The sequence below is a fragment of the Diplotaxodon limnothrissa genome, linkage group LG14 (assembly GCF_057381915.1).
Source record: "Diplotaxodon limnothrissa isolate DT_005_m linkage group LG14, D_limnothrissa_male_GT1.1, whole genome shotgun sequence".
Lineage (NCBI taxonomy): Eukaryota > Metazoa > Chordata > Actinopteri > Cichliformes > Cichlidae > Diplotaxodon > Diplotaxodon limnothrissa.
In genome coordinates this window covers 1,141,904-1,163,361 of record NC_140609.1, presented here as the reverse complement: position 1 = coordinate 1,163,361, position 21,458 = coordinate 1,141,904, and the positions used below count along the sequence as shown (strand labels likewise).

The following is a 21,458-nucleotide window of genomic DNA, read 5'->3' as shown; positions in this document are numbered from 1 at the left end:
ATTTTTTGCGTGCAGTTTTAGTGCTCCATTGTCCTGCCATCGTCTCTGAGCTTACTCATTCTGTGTCCAGTCGAGGATGTGGCTCGTCAGTAGAAATATATCTATCCTGCTAGATTTTCATCCCAGGAATTTTCCCAGGGGACTAAAGACAAATGTATCATGTCCACAGATAAATGTACAGCATGGCCCATCTGTCAGTGTCTGCAGGCGACCTAAAATGTGAAACCTTGGACTGTCTGCACAGCAAACTAAACTGGACACCATGTCGAAAGATGCTTGTGTTATATTCCACATTCTTGGCCCCATGTTGTTAAGCAGTTGCACAAGTGTTTTGTTTTTCATACACAAAGTGCTTTCGGGAGATTCTCACAGTGCATTCAGGTCTTATTTTGACTTGGAGGGATTTCTGCTGCTTTTACCACTGAACCTTTCTGTTGAGTTCAAATTCACTGATCCCTCGAAGAGCAACTGGAAGCAGCAGCTTGAATGGTTCTTCCCACAAAGTCTGTCACTGAAGCATTTCTTAGGCTCCAGTTTACGTCAAAATTACATTGCTGTCATAACTGGTTTAGACGTAGTGATAACATAGCAAGACAGTTATGATTTCTTTTTGCAATAACGGATTAATTTCCATAATCTTTAGAAGCTTTACTGAGGAGGGAAGCAAACTACAAACGTCTATTGTTTGGTCTGTAAAATGCAGGCAAACATAAGGCAGTGGTTTCACGTCACTAGTTTTGTCTGGTAAACCAGTCAAAATGCTAAATTCACTTAGAAAGTGAAGTACATTATTGTACATTTAAAGGTACAGTGGGTACAGCTGATCGTTTCTTTTGTGGTCCCTTGTGGTTTGTGCTTTATGGAGTGTCTAGTCCTAAACCATGTAACTGGAGGGATGCAGCCACAAAGCGACGGGAATAATCTGCAGAAAATGGTCTGCGGCCGATACAAACACAGGCACATTTTCATATGGGTTGTCTGCTTAACCAGGAGAACTATAGCCTTTTATTAGGTGTACATTTAGTGTATGCTAATACTGACTAATTGGGAGGACATGAGTGCATCTACAGAAAAGTCAACTTTGGCCGACCATCACCTTCTGAAATCTGAATGTGTTAAATCTTAAAGAAATAAGGAAACCTGTAAAATAATCATTTTAATCTTAGATTTGAAGGTTTTACTGAATGTGTCTACATACGTGAAGAAGCCGTGCAGCCATGTATGCTTTCATGTATAAGAACATATATGTACTTTAAAAGATACACAAAGTTACCTGGAGGTCCAGGTATTTAGTCCTAGTTTGTATATTCATGCAGGGGTTACCTAAAGGAACACAAATGGAATTTGACTCTATTTCTGAAGGTGAGTGGGGTGAACAGTAGTTCATGAATTTATCAATCCACCATTTCAAGTTTTTACCTGATCTAAAGCCTCCTGGAGGTCAGGGTTTGTCAGTACCAAGCCAGCTTCAGGTTGAGGACAGATATGAAAACCACTCTGCAGAGAGCTGTTTCACTGTGCTAAGGCTTTGTGCCAGCTTACAGGTCTTTGGCAACATAGAAGAAGCAGCTGAACATGTGTTGTTGCTCTTTGCACAAAAGACACACACATTAGAAACAGCATCATACTGACCGACTACATTCACTGTATAGAATATAATTTCAGCTCAGCTCGAAACTTACTAATACTTTGGTCATTAATTCAGGAATTCTTTGATGTTTAGCTAACCTCTCATCATCCACCAGGTCACCTGTGAGCCATCCAGAGTGAAAGGAAAACTTAACGCAAAATTTCACTCTGTGACAGGGCTCGTACAAAGACAGACAAACACACGCGCACGGTCAATTTAGAATCGCCAGTTAATCTGTGTGTCCACCGCACAGACACGGGAGACACACCCGAAATCCACACAGATAGGACCAGACTGGATTTGAACCAATCAGGATCCACCACACCACCATGTCACCCTAACACTTTCTGAGTTTCTGTGCTATTTAAACCCGTCGCTAACCCTAAAGAGTCACTAATGACCTGGATCTGTTTCTTTTTGGAGACATATAAAGCTGGGTTCTGTGTTTCATTTGTCCATATCAGACAACAGCCCATCGCACACACCAGTAACTAAAAGGAAAACGAACATGTAGAAACTGCATGGATCAAGGAGGCCTTAAATGTGACATATACAGTACCATGTTTCACATTTTCATCAGTTCCTCAGTATTGAGAGAAGTCCAGTACACAGGCAAGACATCATCACAGCACAGTAATGCTTTTGAGATCGAATCTCACAAACTTTCATTTCCTTGCTTTGAGATCTCACCCTGTGTAGGTATACCAAGAAGTTTGTGAGCGCTGTGTTTACAAGTCTTTTGAACGTTTCCGACAGCGATTAAAAGTCTTTATGTGCATAACGGAGTCTTTGAGGATGCAGCAGCTCTGCTGCAAACTCTAAGTCTTAGAAGGTCTTTTGTATATGCAGGCATCAGGTCATCGGTCCTGGAAGAGGTAGACAAACCACGAGTCAAACCTCCCGCTGCAGGTTTGACAGTTTGGGAGGGGGCGGTCTCCTTCCTTTCTCTTAGGGAATAAATGTCTGTCCTTCAGACCATGGAAGACGGCCCTCTCTGGTGTAGCCCCTTCAGTCACAGTAACAGTCACCTGACACAGCAAATGAATCATTATCATGCTGATTAGGGCTAAAGGTTCACTTGACTGCTGAAGGTAACCCCCCAGGCTGCGCCTGCTCAGCTCTAGCATTGCCTCAGATTGCACAGGTCCAGCTCCTGAGGCTTCCTTTTCCCAGAGCAGTGCTCTCTGGGCAGATTCAGGCCGTTCTCGGTAATACAGCGCACCAGCCGCCTTTTAAAGCCCCTCCCACATGACTTGGAGCAGTGAGACCAAGTCCCAACATCCCACACGGGACACGGATCCCCGCATGCTCTTACTGACACGGGCCGGTCAGCACCATCACAGTCCACAGCAGGACGTCCATCCACACTCTGGCACTGTACCAGCCTCTTCTGCAGACCACTCCCACAAGTCACTGTGCACGAATCCCATCCACCCGTCACCCAGTGACTCACGGGTCTCTTCCCCATCACCTGCTTCTTAGACTCAATTTTGTTGTTATCAGCCAAGACGCTGTTCTTTGATTTATGACTTTTTTCTTCTTTCCACAGAGTCTTCTCCTCCTTGCTCTCCTTAGCGATGTAGAAGGAGTAGCGTACTCTGGGAGGAGTCATCTTCCCCACAGAGAGCACCTCCACAGTCAGAGGCTCCACCAGGGGTCTGGTGGCCTGAAGGATCTCCACAGATGTGGAGGTACCGCTGTAGCGCAGCAGGCTGCCCTTCACCAGCAGGTCACGCTCAACAGCTGACACCACGTAGTTGCCGTTCAGGAGGTACTTCCCGTGGCGGTTCTTCACGGCTAAGTAGTTTTCATCGCTGACCATTCCTCGGTAGCCCCGTTGACGGATGTCAATGTTGGACGCCCCAACGGGCAGCATCACCACAAAGTTGTAGCCATGGCTGCAAATGAAAAGGTGTCAAACACTGATGATGTCCAACCGAGTGGTTTTAAATTACAAGTGCCAAAATATCATTAATACAAACTAATTAGGTCCCATGTGTTAGTGCACAATGCAAACAACTAAACTTAGCACAATGACAGAATCCAGAATAAGACCATGTGCCATTTCTACCAGAACCAGTCTTACCAGTACATCTTCAGCCAACTACTCTCTAAACACAAGCTTTCATTTCCTGTTTTCGGGTGCCAAGTATAGCAGAACTTCTTTTTTAGGAGGTGAATTGTGTTTGTGTACAGCGAGTCTTTCAGATTAAATCTTGTTGAAATGTAACATTTGCATCTTTGTTTGAAGCTTTTTATCAAAATCGATACTTTATCTTTACGATTTGATTCCACTTTGCTGATGTACTGAATTTAGAAACATTCTGTCACATGGAGCAATGTACTAGGTAAAATTTGTATGTGGGGATTACTTACACTGGCTTGGTGAACAATCCTGAGACCTTCTTGCAGCCTTGGTTGTCCCCACCACATACACCACACTTATCAAACTTCCTGTTAGAGTCCAGCTTGCCGTCACAGCCTGCCTTGATGCATTTTCCCTGAACGCACACAGACGTAGTGTCCGGGGAACAGGGTGTCCCATCCACAACCTGCCACATTCACATCATGCATGAATACACACATCAGAGAGAGCTACCAGCCTTTACTTTAAATAAAGCAGAGCCATAAATCACTACAAACCAAGAAGCTTCCCCAGACTGATTGCCACAACATGTCAGTGAGACGTTGGCTTGTATTTCTGCTGATTTCATAAAAGGTTGCTGAGAAGCCACAGCTGTGCAGTGATTCTGTCTCTCCATCTTTGACTTTCTCACCACTCTATTGATTCTCTGCTGCCACCAAAACATCACCTGTCACTTTAAAAGTGATGGATGTAACCATCATCTCCCAAACTGTGAATAAGGCCAAGCAGTGACACACCAACCTTTCTAACTCAAAGCTTCAGCGTCCCATCAGGTTTTGACTCCTGACTTCTGAAGTGTTAAACACTGAGGAGTTCAGATTCATTATGAAGCATAATAGTTGATAGGCCGGTGTCATGTCTGAGCTCGTTACACAGATACAAGCGTGGCAGGACTTTCATTTTGAAATTAACTGCAGCATAATGAAAGCTAGCAGTGCTGATCTTTGTACTGTGTACAGCCATCACTTATCTTTCATTTAATGAACATAATTTGCGTTCTTGAACACGTTTTTCAGTGTGTTAAGAAAGAGTTGATAGAAACAGATACAATCAGAATTGTTTCCTGAGTGGAACGGCTGAAAATCAGATGCATACCTTTGGAGCAAGGACGTAGAAGTATCCGGTCCCATTGGCACGGCAGATGAGCTTGCATTTGTCCTTGGGAGAGATGCCTGAATATTTGGGAACCCAAACCACAGACGAGCCCAGCCGATTGGTGTTCAGGTTTAGGCCGTTGAAGGCCTCGCATTGCTCCTCGCGGAAGCTTTTATCTGGAAATGAAGCAACAGCCTCAAATTAGATGTCTGTGAAGGTTCTCAGTCATCCAGGTCATTGTAGTCAAAGGAGCTTGCAAAGAAAAGCGTCTGGACTTCTTTAAGTTACTTGAAGACGTTTCACCTCTCATCCGAGAAGCTTCTTCAGTTCTAAGGTCAAATGGTGGAGAGTCCCAGATATAAACCTAGTGGGAGTTTCCCCCCACAGAGGGACAAAGGACCCCCTGATGATCCTCTAATCGCCTGAGCCAAGGTGTGAAACTGGGCGTGGGTCCCAATCAGCCAGAGTTTCGGGTGAGTTCATTGTGAAACCTGGCCCCACCTTATCATGTGATTTCCTGAGGTCAGATGGCCCATGATGTGAGTGGGCGTTAAGGCGTCTGGGAAGGATCTCAAAACTGGATTATAGATGGCAGACAGTTGGTGTCGTAAGCCCCGCCTCTGTTCAAATATGGTCGCTCACAGTGGACATAGATGGCTTCTTTCACTCCTCTTTCAAACCATCAGGCTTAGAGGGAACATGTTCTGCCCGGTGGTGTTCCTGGACTGCGCTGTGCACATTGAAGAGAACGGCAACCTCAACATCGAAGTTTACCGGAAGCCCACACACACGGACCAGTACCTCCTCTTTGACTCCCATCACCCTCTGGAACACAAACTTGGAGTAATTAGGACCCTACACCACTGGGCAGAACATGTTCCCTCTAAGCCTGAAGGAAAAAGAAGGAACACACACATGTAAAGGAAGCACTCAAAACCTGCGGCTATCCTAAATGGGCGTTCTTAAAGTCAGCAAAGAGGCACAGAAAAGAAGACCAGACACCAGCGAGGGAGGATAAGAAGGACAGACGCAACAACATTGTCATCCCCTATGTAGCCGGTGTATCAGAGAAACTCAGGAGAGTTTTCTCCAAGCACGACATCCCAGTGTATTTCAGACCCAGCAACACGCTCAGACAGAAACTGGTTCACCCGAAAGACAAAACGCCAAAACACAGACTTAACAATGTGGTGTATGCTGTACAGTGCAGCGAGGAATGCCCAGACCTCTACATTGGAGAGACCAAACAGCCACTTCACAAGCGCATGGCACAACACAGAAGAGCCACCTCCACAGGACAAGACTCAGCAGTCCATCTGCATCTTAAGGTCAAAGGTCACTCTTTCGAGGATGCCAATGTTCACATTTTGGACAGAGAGGACAGATGGTTTGAAAGAGGAGTGAAAGAAGCATCTATGTCCACTGTGAGCGACCATCTTTGAACAGAGGCGGGGGTTTACGACACCAACTCTCTGCCATCTATAATCCAGTTTTGAGATCCTTCCCAGACGCCTTAACGCCCACTCACATCCTGGGCCATCTGACCTCAGGAATTCGCATGATAAGGTGGGGCCAGGTTTCACAATGAACACACCCGAAACCCTGGCTGATTGGGACCCACGCCCAGTTTCCCACCTTGGCTCAGGCGATTAGAGGATCATCAGGGGGTCCTTTTGTCCCTCTGTGGGGGGAAACTCCCACTAGGTTTATATCTGGAACTCTCCACCATTTGACCTTAGAACTGAAGAAGCTTCTCGGATGAGAGGTGAAACGTCTTCAAGTAACTTAAAGAAGTCCAGACGCTTTTCTTTGCAAGCTCCTTTGACTATTCCCCAACTGGTTGGAGGCAGTCATTGGCAGCCTCTGTAAAACTGATTGCTGGAGTCGCAGCCACGCACTACAAAAGGACAGTTAGCATTGCTGGTGTTTGCTGCTGTTGCTGTGTAAAATTGGTTGACCTGTTGGCTAAGCAGCACTGAAACTGTGAAGAGTGGGATACAAATCAGACATTTAATCTGCCTTCAAATTAAAAGTTGACTGTTTTGCTGGATTTAGTGGTAAGGCACTTTTACTTTGAAAGCAAACATTCTCCATTTCCGATTTGTAGCACGTTTTCAAGTTTCATTGCTGCTCTGTGGTTAATATCTGACATCGTGGCATGTTTTATAGAAACTAAAGTTTGGAGGTTGTGTGACTGATTCCACCTGGTGACAGACAGCAACAGGTCCAGAGTAAATGAGGTTGTGAAAGGGTCCTCGACCAGCCTCTAGGCCTGTGTGAATGAGCTCTAAGCTAGCCAGCTGTTAGCTTGCAGCAGTGCCGTTTTACTTAAGAACCAACTAACTTTTCATTAATTAAATAATCTTAATGCTGAGCTGACTTAATTTCTTCGAACACAGAGCAGAAACTGTCGTACCAGGTTAGCACTAGCTAGTCCCATTAATGCTGCTGTTTCTGTGCTTATGAAAACTGTTAGCAAGTAAGCTAACAGGAAAATGACAAAGCAAAGTCTATGAGGTATTTATACACCTCCCTGACTGTTTTTAAATTTTCTGACTAAAACTGAAGAAAATTTTAAAAATACTGAACACATGTTTGCATTTTAATCTAATGCTAATCTAATACTTGGATATAGGCTTAAGGAGCCCTCCTTGGGGGATTTATTGCAGGATTTTGCCACCTTCTGTTTGAATTACTTGCCATCACTGGACAAAAATAGTTATGGTTGCTAAGGTTTATTTTTATGGTGAATGGTCCGAGGATCAGCGTACCTGTGTCAGGACAAGGGCTGAGGTTACAGGAACGGTACTTGACACGAAGGCCGTAGCAGTATTTGCCTCCGTTTTCAGGGACAGGGTTGTTGCACTGTCTTCTTGCCAGCTGAACTCCGCCTCCACAACTTCTGGAACAGTCACCAAATGAACCCCACTTCCCCCACCGACCATCGACCTGAGACAAAAGAACGATCAAAGCTGTTCACTAGTCTGTGACAAAAATGCTGGAGCAGGATGGGATGCTGCTTTCTTTCCACACCCCGTCTCACCTTGATGTACTCAGTGCTGTTCTTCACAGAGCAAGCCCCCTGGTAGCAAACCTTGCCGTTGCCACAGCTTGTGCCATCGGCCCAGGGGAAATGTCGAGTTTGGCAGACCAGCTGTCCTCGGGCCTTTCCCGTGCACCACAGCTTGGAGCAGGGCTGCATGTAAGGGCAGGGTTTGGAGCCGGGGCCAAATGCAAGCTCACACTGACGGTGCAGGCTGTAGCTGGAGCCGGGCAGGTTGTCGGGCAGTGTCAGCTGCTTCTGAGGCTGGTCCAGCAGACAGTCTCCTAGAAACACACCGAGAGTAACAGCAAAGCTTTATTCGTGGAGTGATCAGTTTCTTTAAATAGCTAATCAATATTATTACAAAAGGAGAAAAGCCTTATTTGCATGTAGGTGATGCTGATTGAGAAAAACCTGTTATGTAGTTTATCTATGCACTAACAAATGTTTGTAGCTGTTCACTGAGCTCACTGTTTCTTACACCCTTGAATGTTTTGGTTCAGTCTCTTTACTCTCATCATTTTGTGCAGCAGGAAATGTGTGCACTACACTACATCACCTACCCAGTACCAAACAAAGTCTGCAGCTAGCATACGAACACTTTGCAGCTAAAAATGGGATGAGGATGTGAGGCGGTGACGAGAGCAAACACAGAACAGATGAAAGAAATGTAAATTGTGCACTTGTGTTTACCAGGTGGAAAGAAGCATGGCTGTCAATAAATTCAAACATTTCAGCACTGAATGTTGCCGGTCCTCTTTTCTCAGAGTCTGGTCATAGTTGAAAAACAGCTGCGACATGAAAGTTGAATGAATGTCACGGAGGATAAGAGTCTGACGTGTTCACTATGTCACTAAAGTAACACAGTTTAAATGTACAGAACTGTATGGGAAGTGTTTAAAAACAGGAAACAGGCTCTGACAAAGCCGGTCTGCCTGCACGGCCACGCTGTTCTTTGGGCTCCTGTTCATTATTATCTGTATTTGTCTTTGCAAAAACCTCGTCTATATTTCTCCCCTTGCAAGTGATGGTCTGACGCGACCTTTATTCTCCGAAACATCGAGTTCAGTTTTTGGCGTCATAACATAGCTGTGGACGGGACATCGGGACTTGGATGATGCTTCCTGTCACCTGAACGTGTGAAAACTCATTCGAGGTCACTGAGCTTCATCAGTCAGTGGAAATTTAATTGAAAATGTAACCAGTGTGCGTTCACCTCACGCATTCATTTTGATCTGTTTTATATGACACTGACGCTGAGGTACATTTAGGTAAGTTAATGTAAGGTCCTGGCAGGGAGATAAACAATGATGCACGTTTAACATTATGTCGGACTTAAACCTGCAGCATCAAAGCCTATGGAAGACAGGCACTGCTTGAACTTATAAATAATGTGTGAACAAGCAGAGTGTGCTCTGCATGAGACGGTGCAGACGCCTGATCGTGTTTAGTTTAAGCTAATGACTCAGCACTGTTAGCTTGTTCAGGTTCATTTGCTTGTTTTAGGAACGGCAGTCGTTGGTAGCTGGAGATTAGGGGTGATATAATAAATTAGTACATTTAATGACTTCACTTACAGTCACCCTCAGGATGGTTAATCACTCTGTTGGTGTATTTATAATCCAGAATAGAACAAATGTGTATTGTCATTATAACAGTGTTACAGTGAAAAAGCATCCTGCTTCTCTGCTGTACGTCAGGGCGTGTAAAATAAACTGAGAGAAAGGTAAACACAGGTACAAATAATACTGGAAAAGGAAAATAATACATTTTATTCTAAAACAATAACATAATATAGAATCTGTATTTTTAATGTGTGAGCTGTACGTCCTCCAAGAAGGCAGGAGGAAAGAACAGGTGATGTTCACAGTGAGTGGGGTCCTTTGTAAAACAGCTGGAGTCAGTGGGGAGCTGTGACGCCGTCACCACCTGCTGTGGATTCTTGTTGTTCGCTGTGAGCAGCTGGTCAACCTCAGCACACGGCAGCAGGTCAGGAGTGTTGAAGACTGAGGCTACGTCCACACTAATGCGCTTTCGTTTGAAAACGCATCATCTTCTCTGCGTTTTGGCCGCCCGTCCACACTGAGACGCCGTTTTCCCCGAAGGAAAACGCAGTGTTTAGAAAACGCTCTCGAAAACGAATTCATTTGGAGACGGTGCTTTTGCGTCGCAGTGTGGACAGCGAAAACAGAGACTTTCAAAAACGATGATGCACTTTAGTCATGTGATGCAGTCACGTGGCCAATTAACCTAAGATAGCGGAGGACGTTATACAGCAGTTGTTTTGTTTGCTCTCAGTTTTGTCAGCCCTAGTATTCTCACTCGCTTTTGCACCTTTGTACTTTTGTGTTACTCGCAGCAGCAACTCCACCTCGTTGCTAGTCCATTTAAAAAAACCGCTGCTTTTCCTCGACATCTTGCCGACGTTTCAAAGAGCCGGAAAGTAAATAAGACAGAAACGAGGCAGGTCGAATCTTCTTGCGTTTCACGCGTGCGCAGTAATAAAATGTGAGCGTTTTGGGCCGTTTCAATGTGGACGCACAACTCTGTGAAAACGACAGAAAACGATAGTGTGGACGCCGAGTGTTTTCAGACAAAAACGCCGTTTTCAAATCTATCCTGGCCAGCGTGGACGCAGCCTGAGAGAAGTTGAGTCAGCAGGTGCTGATGCAGACGATGGATTTGAATGTGACGATCTGTTGTGAAGATACTCACACCTACCACATATTCCCTCTCTACCTCCTCTCTGTGCAGGCAGAGGACCGACAGCTCAGTGCACTTTGAGTTCCAAACTCCACTGTTTCTTTATTCCCGTTAGGTCCAGGTTATTGTGACAGCACTAGTCTGTCAGATGCTGCTTCACTGTTCAGGAAGGCCTGAGAGAAGGTTAGTCTTATTGGAGCTTGTAGGACTACAATGACCTCAGTCCACTGATGGCACTGGGTGTTTTGGCTGGAGGACAGCCGGCAGCTTGTAGATAGACATAATGTGTTTCCTTATCCAGAGAGCGTAGGAGGAAGTTTATGAAACCGTGTGTGAGGTTACAACTTCAGAATTGAATAGCTGTGCCTGCTGAAGCAAGAATGTCCACCTGTGTTCTCTAATATCAAGTAATATTCCATAATAAATGCATCGATATTATACTTCTCATGTCCTTGGCAGTTATTGCTACATTAAGGTAAACTTGGAACCATCATATATTCCATAACATATGAGAAACGTCCTCGGCTCTCTTGATCCATGGCCTCACCGGAGAAATCTTCATGATGACTTTATGGTCTCAATCACTAATTTAAGGTCTTCAAATGCAACACCTGCATGTTCTCCTCTACCTGCGCGGGTCCTCTCCAGGTGCTCTGGCATCTCCCCACTGTCCAAAGACGTGCACCTAGTGGTGGCACAGGCTGCACCTTTCACCTCATGATTGATAGCTGGCGTATCGTTCAGCACCACATAAGGAGAAGAGGATGGGTGAAGATTGCAGCCCCCAACAACAAACAGGTGATATCATGAGGTCTATGTACATCGTTTACATACAGTCGGTGGTTTTCTCTGATTCTGGCTCAAAACTCTAACATGTAGTAAAAAAACAAACTCTCATCCAAAGAATGAAACATGAAGACCACAGGAAACAGAACCCAGACTGAAAATCAACAGAATCCAGATGGGACGTCCACCATGTCTCTTACTGATGTCTGACCGGCAGATAACACTAATCACTCTGTTAACTTGTCTTTTAGAAATTTGCTCTTGGCTAGAAATGAAGAAACCGAGTGATCCGTCAGAAAAACAAGATTTCTGGACGAGGATCCAGAATTTTCATTTCACGTACACCAGTTAAGTACAACTTTTTTATCAAATCTGAACTGATGACAACTTAACGTCATATATGAATGAAATGCTGTGGCCTTGCCTCGGCTGTTCACCAGTCATGTAAAACAACTGTGTGACCAGTTGGTCCACATCAAGCCTCAGCATCCGCGTTCTGCCTGACGACAGGTGAGTTTCATTTTCACCTCGATCACATTAGGGGGGCGTGCTAAGCCGTCAACAACCACTAAAATGTTGCCCCTGCAATGACAAACAGTATTTATATAAAATTCTCTATAACCAACATCTTTATAGTTTGTAAAGTCATTTGACTAATTACTACGTGTGCACCTTTTAAAAGTGGCCTGGTTCTAACTAAACACTCCAGTGATAAACTTGCTTTAGATAAATTGCTCCGACTTTTTAAAATAAAACAATATGATTGTGAGGCACAGTTCAATAACTGAATCCAAATGATTGAAAACATGTTAAACAGAAATATCATTTGGCATGAAATCAAGCAGAAATTACAGGCAAAAAAACCATTTTGTGGGTACAGTCAGATTGCTACCAGCTGAGAGCTGGATGACGACGCCTGGACATAATTAGATGTTAATCAGAGTCCAGAAACATAAGCAGGAAGTGTTTACTAACCGTGACCTCTGTCCAGGAACTCGGTAACGATGGCTGCACTGCACACAGACCAGGGTCGGCTCCTGTCTATCTGAATCAGTGTGGGAGACATCATGTGGTTGTCCTTTAGTTTCCCAAATACCTCCTCACATGCCTTCACATTGTCATGGGGCATGTTGAAAACGTGGCCTGAGGGAAAACAGTGGGAAGAGGAGGACTCATTTTGGTTCTGTTTTCAGTAAAACACGAGCACAATGAGTTCGTGCGGAGATAAAGAGAAATGCGAACATATTAATGCAAAGACAAATCGTTTACATACACACAGCAGCTCTACTCAGTCATCTGAAGCTGATGTCAGGAACAGAGCACTTTATTTCCAAAGGAAATCATTACGTTCCCTAAATACAAGCAGTGCCTTCCAAAATAAAAAAGAAACATAAACTGTGGTTTTAATGCGGTCGTTCATGAGACCGGATTATTTCGAGGGGGAACTTGTGTAATTACTTAACATATATGAGGACAGTGTAAACCAATGCCTCTCCTGGGCCTCTCGGGTTACTCGTGCATCTGGTTTCAGGCTAAAGCCCTCTGTTTTTCAGCAGGTTTCTCAGCGGTCACTCAGTCTCAGGAGTTTTTACAAGTTTGTGCAGTTTAATGCTATCTATTACTAAACATTAAGGCAGCAGGCAGAGAAGAATTACCTATTTATGTTTTCATTAGGAGTCACAGATTTATGCTGGTAATTTAGCTAGCTAATAGGCTCTTCACAAATTCTGGAAGAATTTTACAAAATGAATTTATTATGGTGCACAATCACCGTAATACATTGAAACTAGGATTTCATATAACCTGGTAACTGTCATGTCAGAATAAAAACATTATCCAGAGTATGTCATGGTTCTGGGTCTGTGAGCCAGTGTTGTGTGTATTTTAGTTTTATTTAATCGATTACTGTATTTTTCTCCATGTTTCCTGTCTTATTTTGAAAGAGTGTTGTGGTCTTTGGTCATTGTATTTACTTTCACTTCCCAGTAGCGTCATTAGGTTCATGTGTATCAGCTGTGTCCTCGTGTGTTTTCATTACCCTAATCACCCTTGTGTGTATTTCGCCTGTGCTTTTCTGTTTAGTTATTGTCAGGTCGTCTGTCATCCCCCCCATAGTCACAGTCACGGTGTTTCTCAGTGTTTCTGTTCGTTTAGTTTTTATGTCTAACTCCTGCCACCAGGCAAATAAAGGCTCGCTTTTCATTAAAACCCAATCAGCATCTGCTTTTGGGTCTTATTTCCAAATACACCGGCGCACCCCGCCGCGACAGAGTAAAAACGAAGTGATGTTTGTGGGTTGCGTAAGAGGCTAAGCTAATGAGGCTAACCTGGCTACAGCCAGCCTAACAAAGAAAAGCACTGGGGGCAGGGCTAAGAGCTAGCTGTTTGTGCCAAAGTGTACTTTGTAACAGTACTCAGTAGAGCTTGGATGAAGCAGGCGAGCCATTCCCAGTATCTTCAGACCTTTATGCTAAATTGCTTGCTGTAGCTAATAGCTAACTCACAGACACAACAGTAGTATGAATCTGCTCGTGTCACTCACTTCCACCCCAAATGTTCGGAGATGAACAATAGTTTATGTATGTAGTTTACAATTAGCAGCCACTGCTGGACATACCAGTAATATTTCCTGTGCTTTCGTTGCCCCTTTCCTTTCCACAGACTGGCTGGACTGTTAAAGATGTTGCTTTATGATATCAAATGAAATAGTTGAGATTTTTCACAGCAGCCATTTGCAGCTGCCAGAATACAAAGTTACATGGTGTGGCTGCTCGGTGAAACACTGAGCGCTGCTTTTGATTGTAATGATACTGATTTTCAAACACAGCATCAGATGAAGGCAATTAAATCATTTGACAGATTGAAACCCACCAGTCCCCCAGGATCAAGACCAAGAACCGCAACCATACAATTCACCATGAAAATAAGTCCCACAGGCCGGGCTAGTCTGCGCACTGATTATGCACATACAAGTTTGTCAAGCCCCAAATAAAAAGTCATTCTGTGGTCGTGTTGGTTTAGCATGAGGTGCATAATGTGAGAAAACTTCTGACCAAGTTCATGAGCAGTCGTGAAAGCCGAGGGTAAGCCGTCATCCTCGATGACGGAGCAGCTCCTCTTCGGGTCGCACATGGTCCCAACATCAGCCATCCCCAGCGTATCGCAGGTCGTGGCTCCACAAAGATCCTGGTGACACAGAGACAAATGTGTGCTTCTTTATTCTCATTGGAAGCCTGAAAAATCAGATTGGACTCGGGCCATGTTCCAAACATGCTATGTGTGGCTGGGCCCTGAGCAACACATTGAACAGACCATGAAAGGAACTAATTCAAAGCATGTGGGAGTGTGGTTTGCTTATTCCCTGTTCTTAAAATATATTGAAGCAGAGGGTCGGGGGAGATGGGCTGCCACAGATTTCCTCTTTGTGTTTCTGTACAGAGGTAAGAATATACCTCCAGCGCAGCGCAGAGTGGAATAAATCCACAGGAATCTATCTGACTGTGTTCATCGCAAAGTCTGTTCCCATCTACTCTCTGCTTACATTCACCCATTCTTAATTTACAGAACAGTTCAAAGTAAATTGTTGGTTTTATGTGAACATCTGATGTTTTTATATCGATAAGAATCAGTCTGTTGTTTTATTTGTTGTCTGAGCACCTTTATTAAATATATATTTGTCCTGATATGTCCTGTTGTACCCTCTGTACAACATTTTAGAGAAAACCTGTAGTTTCGGAGCACCCAGATGCCACCAAATGCAGGTTTCCCCCCGAAATGCAGACAGTACTTTAACCTACACTTGATGTAAACTTCACAGCACTCCTTCAAAGTGGTATTCATAGTAAAACTCCACAGTCTGCTGCACCAGAACTGAACACAGTCGTGTGCCTTTATGGTGGCTGCTGGTTCTAGAAAAGTAATTTGATTGAATTGCAAAAGTGTCATGATTGAAGTAAGTTGTACAGAGGAGTCGTCTGTACTCAAAACAAAACTTCAAGACAAAAACTTCAAGACAAAACTTCCAAAACCAGGATGATCCCCACACCTGTGCCCACATTTACAGCTGTGGTGTTATCTTCTAGCTATGCTGTTAATGTGGTTTGAGAACAAGGAGGACAGATCACTGGTGGTTTTGTCCAAACTGAAACATTTCAACAAGTGTTGGGTTGGTTTCCATGTGTGACACTGAGGGTCCCCAGAGGAGCTCTCCTTTGGATTTCAGTCGTCTCCTAAATCAGCACCAATGTGCAAAGATTCAACATCGAGTATCAGAGGTGTTTATGTTCCTTCCAGAAGAACACTGATGTGTTGCTTCATGAGGTGCTGGCCTTGCTGTAACCACCAGTGGATCAAATTTTGAAAATGGTCGTTGCTTTAATTTATGGCTGTGTTTATATAAAACTGGCGTTCCCATCAGCCTCAGGTGTATACTGCGCTTGTTGTTAACAAATGTCAGCGTTACAAAGTGATGAGTTATATAGTGTGGTTTTTCAAGCGATCGGCTGAAGGAAAAGGAAAGGCCCTTAAGGATTTGGAAAGCATCTTTCTCCCTCTGCCTCAGTGGGATGCAGCTGCTGAGCAGGATGCATCCAAACTTACAGCTGTGTCAGCGAGCATGTTGAAGTTAGCTAGCGAGACAGCCGACAGGTTGGACTGTGCATTTCGGAGTGATTTGCGTGAATCTTCGCGGGCTGATAATTGCGGTCTGGCATGTGCTTCCGATTTTGTGATAATGACACCTTTTGATGGCAGTGCTGCTTGTTCTTCTGGCTGCTCTCTGTAGGGGTCACCATGGTAGATCATATCCCAGCATCCTCCTCTCTCACACCAACCCTTTGCATGTCCTCCTTCACTATTTCTATAAAACTCTTCTTTTTCTTTTACTCAAAATGTGGAGCTTCCTTGCAGCTCTACAATCAACACGCTTTGTTGAACATACCTGCGATCCGTCCTCTGCACTTGTCCATCTCAGCTTTGCCTCTCTTTGCCTACAAACACTTCTGTCACACATCACAAAGTCTCACGAGCATAATGTAAACCTTCCCTTTACAAATCAACCCTGACACTCGCCCCACCGACTCCACCCTGCCTTACTTCTGCTTTCATCTTCTCTCCATAGCATTTCCCCATGCTATCTTCCATCTGCTTCCTTTTCTCACTACAGATTCCAGCGTCGTCCGCAAACATCATAATCCACAGAGATTCCTAGCTGACCTCATCCGTTAGCTGGTCTTGCTGCCAGCAAAGCGAGCCTCAGAGTCAGTAGTGTACCACAGTTCTGGCCCCTTGGCTGGGCCACCACCACCACAGCTCAGAAACCACACTAGCGAGGTTTCAACTCAAACTGTCACTCTGAGAGACATTACCAAGCTTGTTGCTGGTTATTTGTTGTGGCTATGGTGTCGTGGTTAACCACACTTACCTAATACAAACCTGATGGCGATAGAGCTAGCACAGCCAGAGCTACATTAGCCAATAGGCTAACACTCTCTGTGCAGTCTAACCAACGTGTCCACGCTAACACTGTTTATTTTTGATAACTTAGTAACATGACAAGTCACAGATTGTAATGTAACAACTCACTATGAACACTAAGTGACACTAACAAATACAAATAGACTGGTGAATGAGTACGACGTTTCCACTGCTTACGTCCACATTAGTCTGTGACTTTAGCTTAGAGCATCGCTGCACACGCTGCACCTGCTTGGTGTTCAACATTACAGCAAACTGTATTTTCCCACTGAACAACTTCTTGGAATAATGGCCACAATTCAACGATTATCAGTAATTTTGTAGCAAAGTTCTGTCACGAGGCTCACTGAAAAGGTTTCTTTGTGTCTCTGCTTCATTATGTCAAGTCAGGAATGATTTTGTGGCCAAGTGGCTTTCATGTACCTGTGTGTTCCAAGTAAATATGAAGACAGCTGAAAATGAACTTGTTAACCCAGTGTTGGCCCAGTAAGGCTGTAACACACACTGCCAACCATGTGTACTCCACACATCTTAGACTTCATAACCTATTGCATTATTTTTTCCAATGCAGCAGCTGGAGTCACTGTGCCCTACAAGGACAACAGCACTGGACCTGGACTTTCCTATATATAACAGTGTGATTAAGGGATGGTTCCCAACACTGGAACAATTTTTCATTCTTTTTGACGTAAATGTTTCTGTATGTTGCTACGTGTTAAGCAAAGGAGGCCGACGTGTATCAGACCGTCAGCCAAAGTGGACCTAATGGAAAAATGACCCCCGATAATGAGCAGGCATTGAAGAGGGAGAGACGGAGAAGTAAGAATCAGCCAGTGTTTACAGCTCTGGTGACCACATGGGATTATCTGACAGCTGTGAACAGGCTGAACTCTTCAGACGGTGCCAACTTACATCAGCTTGAATAAATGAGGGAGTCGTTGGAATTCTAGCTGGATTCTTACAGAGTTTTTGATAGTATGAAGATGGCCACTACAGGCAGATAGTAATCCAGTTCTTATTCGGCTGAGGCAGATAGAGGTGAGGTCTTTCATGGAAAGAACTGGCTCAGCTGGTCTTTTCCACTGACGCACTGCAGCAGCCAACAGAAAAGGGGACTCGCAGAGCTGTGCAAGTCCTGGGATGTAGCTGCACCTATACTGAGCCTACTGATCACTAGTGATGGGTAAATGTGGCAGCTGTGCAGGAATCATAACAAGTCTCCACAGTGACACTGGCCATTTGTGTTATCATCACATCTTGATAACGATAGCCTGTGACACAGAGTCACAGACAAGCACTGTTGCCGCCACTACTGCTGCTGCTGAGGATTACTCTTAAGGTCTCTGGGAGTTTGCATCGTCGTCAGGCTTGCTCTACACTCTAACAATCAAACCTAGAAGCAACAAGTAAGCCACCTTTTAAAACTGGGGTGATAAACACGACAACCTTAATTAGCTGTGGTCGTGTGAAATGGGTGTTTGAAACCCTGCAATGCTGGAAAGTCAGTATCAAACTACTGGTTACAAACTCAGGGCCCCTAGTCTATTTATACCACCCACTAAAGACATACTAATCAAATAGTTATAAAAACACGAAACAACCACAGAAATGCAAAACAGCTCAAAAAAGCTGTGAAACAATTACAAGGAGGTGGAGAAACACTAAATCCCTGCAAAGAGACAGTTTCAAACAGCAATGCAAAGAAAAAAGACACAGAGACGTAGTGTCGAGATGAAGAGACGTGAAGTAAAAGCAAAACAAACAGAGACACGAAACGACCTCAAGCAATCAGCAACAACTGCAAAGGGGAGCAAAGTACTACGAAAGATACTACGAAACACAAACCCACATGATGCCCAAAAGAACAGCGATGAGGCCCAACAAAGACGTGTAAATGACTACAGAGATACAAACGACCCCAACAAAAACTCACTGTGTGACGTAAACAGACGCAAACATACAAAGAGACAATCAAAACATCAAACAACCTGAGACAGACACACAATGATTACATCAATGGTCTCAAACTTACATGAGCTGTGGGCCACTGCTGGCACTGTCGTCTCATTGGACGGACACTTTATGTTCAAGTAGTACAAAAACAAACAAATAAACAAGAAAACACCCACAAATATTTCCTAAAATGTTTTGTTTGTTTGTTTTTAAAATTTCAAATACTGTATAAAAAGAGCAAACTGCAAACGTGAACACAGATTTTAACTAACTGGATCCTTTCATTGAACACACACACTGGTGCTGTCTGTGCACACGTGGCAGCACTGCTGCTGTCGTTGTGTTCGTGTTTAACAAATCAAACTGCAGACATGAGTGTGAGTCTGTCACTGAGTAACGCAGCCTCAGCGTGTTTGTGCTCTCTGCTCATGTCGCCTTCATGTTAAATCATTTTGGGCTTCTTAAAGAACTTATTTTAACATTGCACTCGACAACAAGGGACAAACTGCGTTATTTCTTCATGTCAGCAAGTAGGGCTGACGTGGTCCACAAGTGGCCCCCGGGCCACAGGTTTGAGACCCCTGGATGACACAATGCATCTACTTCAGCTACAGCTGTGTTTTAGTCTTGGTGTCTAAGTGAACAGGGGGCCCTGTATGTGTTTGTGCCCCAGACTCCAGGATCTGACCATCCATCCATGAGTGCAGTAGTTCTGTTCTCTGCAGCAGCCACATCTCTAATGCAGCTCTGGCTCTTTGACCTACCTGTTTGGTGAACAGAATGGCTGTGTCCCAGTACTCGGGGTGCTTGTCACTGTGTTTATTTAACTTCTTCTGCCAGGAGCAGAAGTTGCGCAGAGTCAGAGCAGCATTACTGGAAACCTTCGGTCCCTTGTCATCGTCGTTTATCACCATGAAGCCCACCACCACTATGTTTATGGAGTTGAGGATGCTGGGGTGCTTGTAAAGCCTGGCTGCTACTGACATGAGGGTCAGAACGTAATGCTTTAGGCCATCCCCGTGAAATTTAGCCATAGATTCATCTGCCACAACCAGCACCTCCACAAACCTGGGGACGGCGGCGAACCTCTTAGACCTCCCCAAGGAATTGAGCACAGTCTCGGTCAAGCCGTCCGTCTCCAGTTCTCTCATGTACTTGTATCTCTCCAGGGAGACGGTGAAGTTGGTGTCAGGTGGAACTTCACACCTGCTGGTGAAGTTTCCAGCTGAGTGCGCTGGGCGTCTGCGGCGGCGAATGATATGCGTCCTGTCGAAGGAGTTTCCACGCACAGAAGCGGCCCCTGCGTCTTCAGTCTCGGTCTGGCTAATAAAATATTCCACGCCGTTATAGAAGAATCCCCCCTGCAGGCCTTTGCACAGGCTCAGCGCGGCAAAGGAGTCGGGGTCTGCGTTGACATAGCCGGAGTAGAAGCATTCCCTGAATTCAGAGCCTGCAAAGGTGTCGGGTGCTGAAACACTCCCAGCTGCAATGAAACTGGAATCTGGAGACAGATGGAGGTAAAAATCCTCTCTGAATGCACGAAGTCTAAACACGATCTCATCTTCATTCATCTGCTCGGCGCGCCGGTGCAAATACACTCCGGGCTTTTTCTGACTCAGGCGAACAGGTCTGCAGAAATCGACCTCCATGCAATGTGTCACCTTCAAATAAAGCAAGAACTGCGTAAAAAGAACGAAAGAACTGCTCGGCATCGCCATCTCTGCTCCCACTCGGGACAGTCCGCCGTTCAAGAAGTTGTGCGCAATGGCACCAAGCTCAGCCCATGCGTCTTTTAAAAGCCTATGCACTCGCGCGTCCTCCCTGCTGCTTTCCCATCTTGCACCGTTTCCTGTCTGCACGCGAACTTCTCTGAGCTGCTCAGTCTTAAAGTCGCGCTAAACTCGAGCATCGCTGTCAAACAGAAATCTGAGTGCGTGTGCAGGACGGAGCTCATTGGCCAGGCTGCGCGCTTTGTGCTGCAGAGCGCAGCCACTTGTAGCTCTCCAAATATTATTGTTGCCGTACAGCATGAGCGACATGAGCATCATCACCACGCAGTCTGCTCAGACAACTCTGAATCAGACATGTTTCAGAAGAGCACACAGAGCATCACTTGATCAGAAATAGATACACTGATAAACGTTGGTCATGAATTTCAATCTCATCAAAACATCAAGCAGAATCATTTACATGATATCATTGGATTAGGTAATAACGTGTATGTCACTTTAATGTTGCAGCTGGAGGTGATTTGAGTGACTTCAGCACTGCTGGATCAGTACAAGGGCATTAAATCTGTAATTTAATAAAGTACAGCAGTGAATGTACAAAGTTGGGGGTAGGGAGGATGGGCTCCAGCAAAAAAGGATGAAAAACGTATCTAACAGAGATCGATTGATTTGGGAACAAGACCAAAACCCTCCTAGAATCAAGTGTTGCCACTGAGGAGGCCATCATGACAGTAACGACTCTAATATTATTGAATGGTCAACATTACAGAGTACCACACGTCTCCAGCTTCTACTAAAGAAAACGGGGAACAAGTGAAAACAGAAACTTGATTTTTGGGCAAACAGCGACACCTAGTGTCTAACGAAGAGTGAGCACAAACGCTCGGTCCTTGTGCT

General features: G+C 44.7%; 1 protein-coding gene across 1 annotated transcript; it reads right to left on the bottom strand.

Moving 5' to 3' along the window:
* Nucleotides 1–1,645: 1,645 nt before the first annotated feature.
* LOC146618186 (A disintegrin and metalloproteinase with thrombospondin motifs 15-like) lies at nucleotides 1,646–20,675 on the bottom strand. Its single transcript, XM_085371585.1, has 8 exons — nucleotides 19,596–20,675; nucleotides 14,457–14,589; nucleotides 12,379–12,546; nucleotides 7,915–8,198; nucleotides 7,643–7,820; nucleotides 4,872–5,047; nucleotides 4,007–4,182; nucleotides 1,646–3,528 (listed from the first exon to the last, which is right to left on the bottom strand). Exons 1-8 carry the CDS (start codon nucleotides 20,547–20,549, stop codon nucleotides 2,751–2,753), a joined length of 2,847 nt encoding a protein of 948 aa, XP_085227711.1. The 5' UTR covers nucleotides 20,550–20,675; the 3' UTR covers nucleotides 1,646–2,750.
* Between the last annotated feature and the right edge of the window lie 783 nt (nucleotides 20,676–21,458).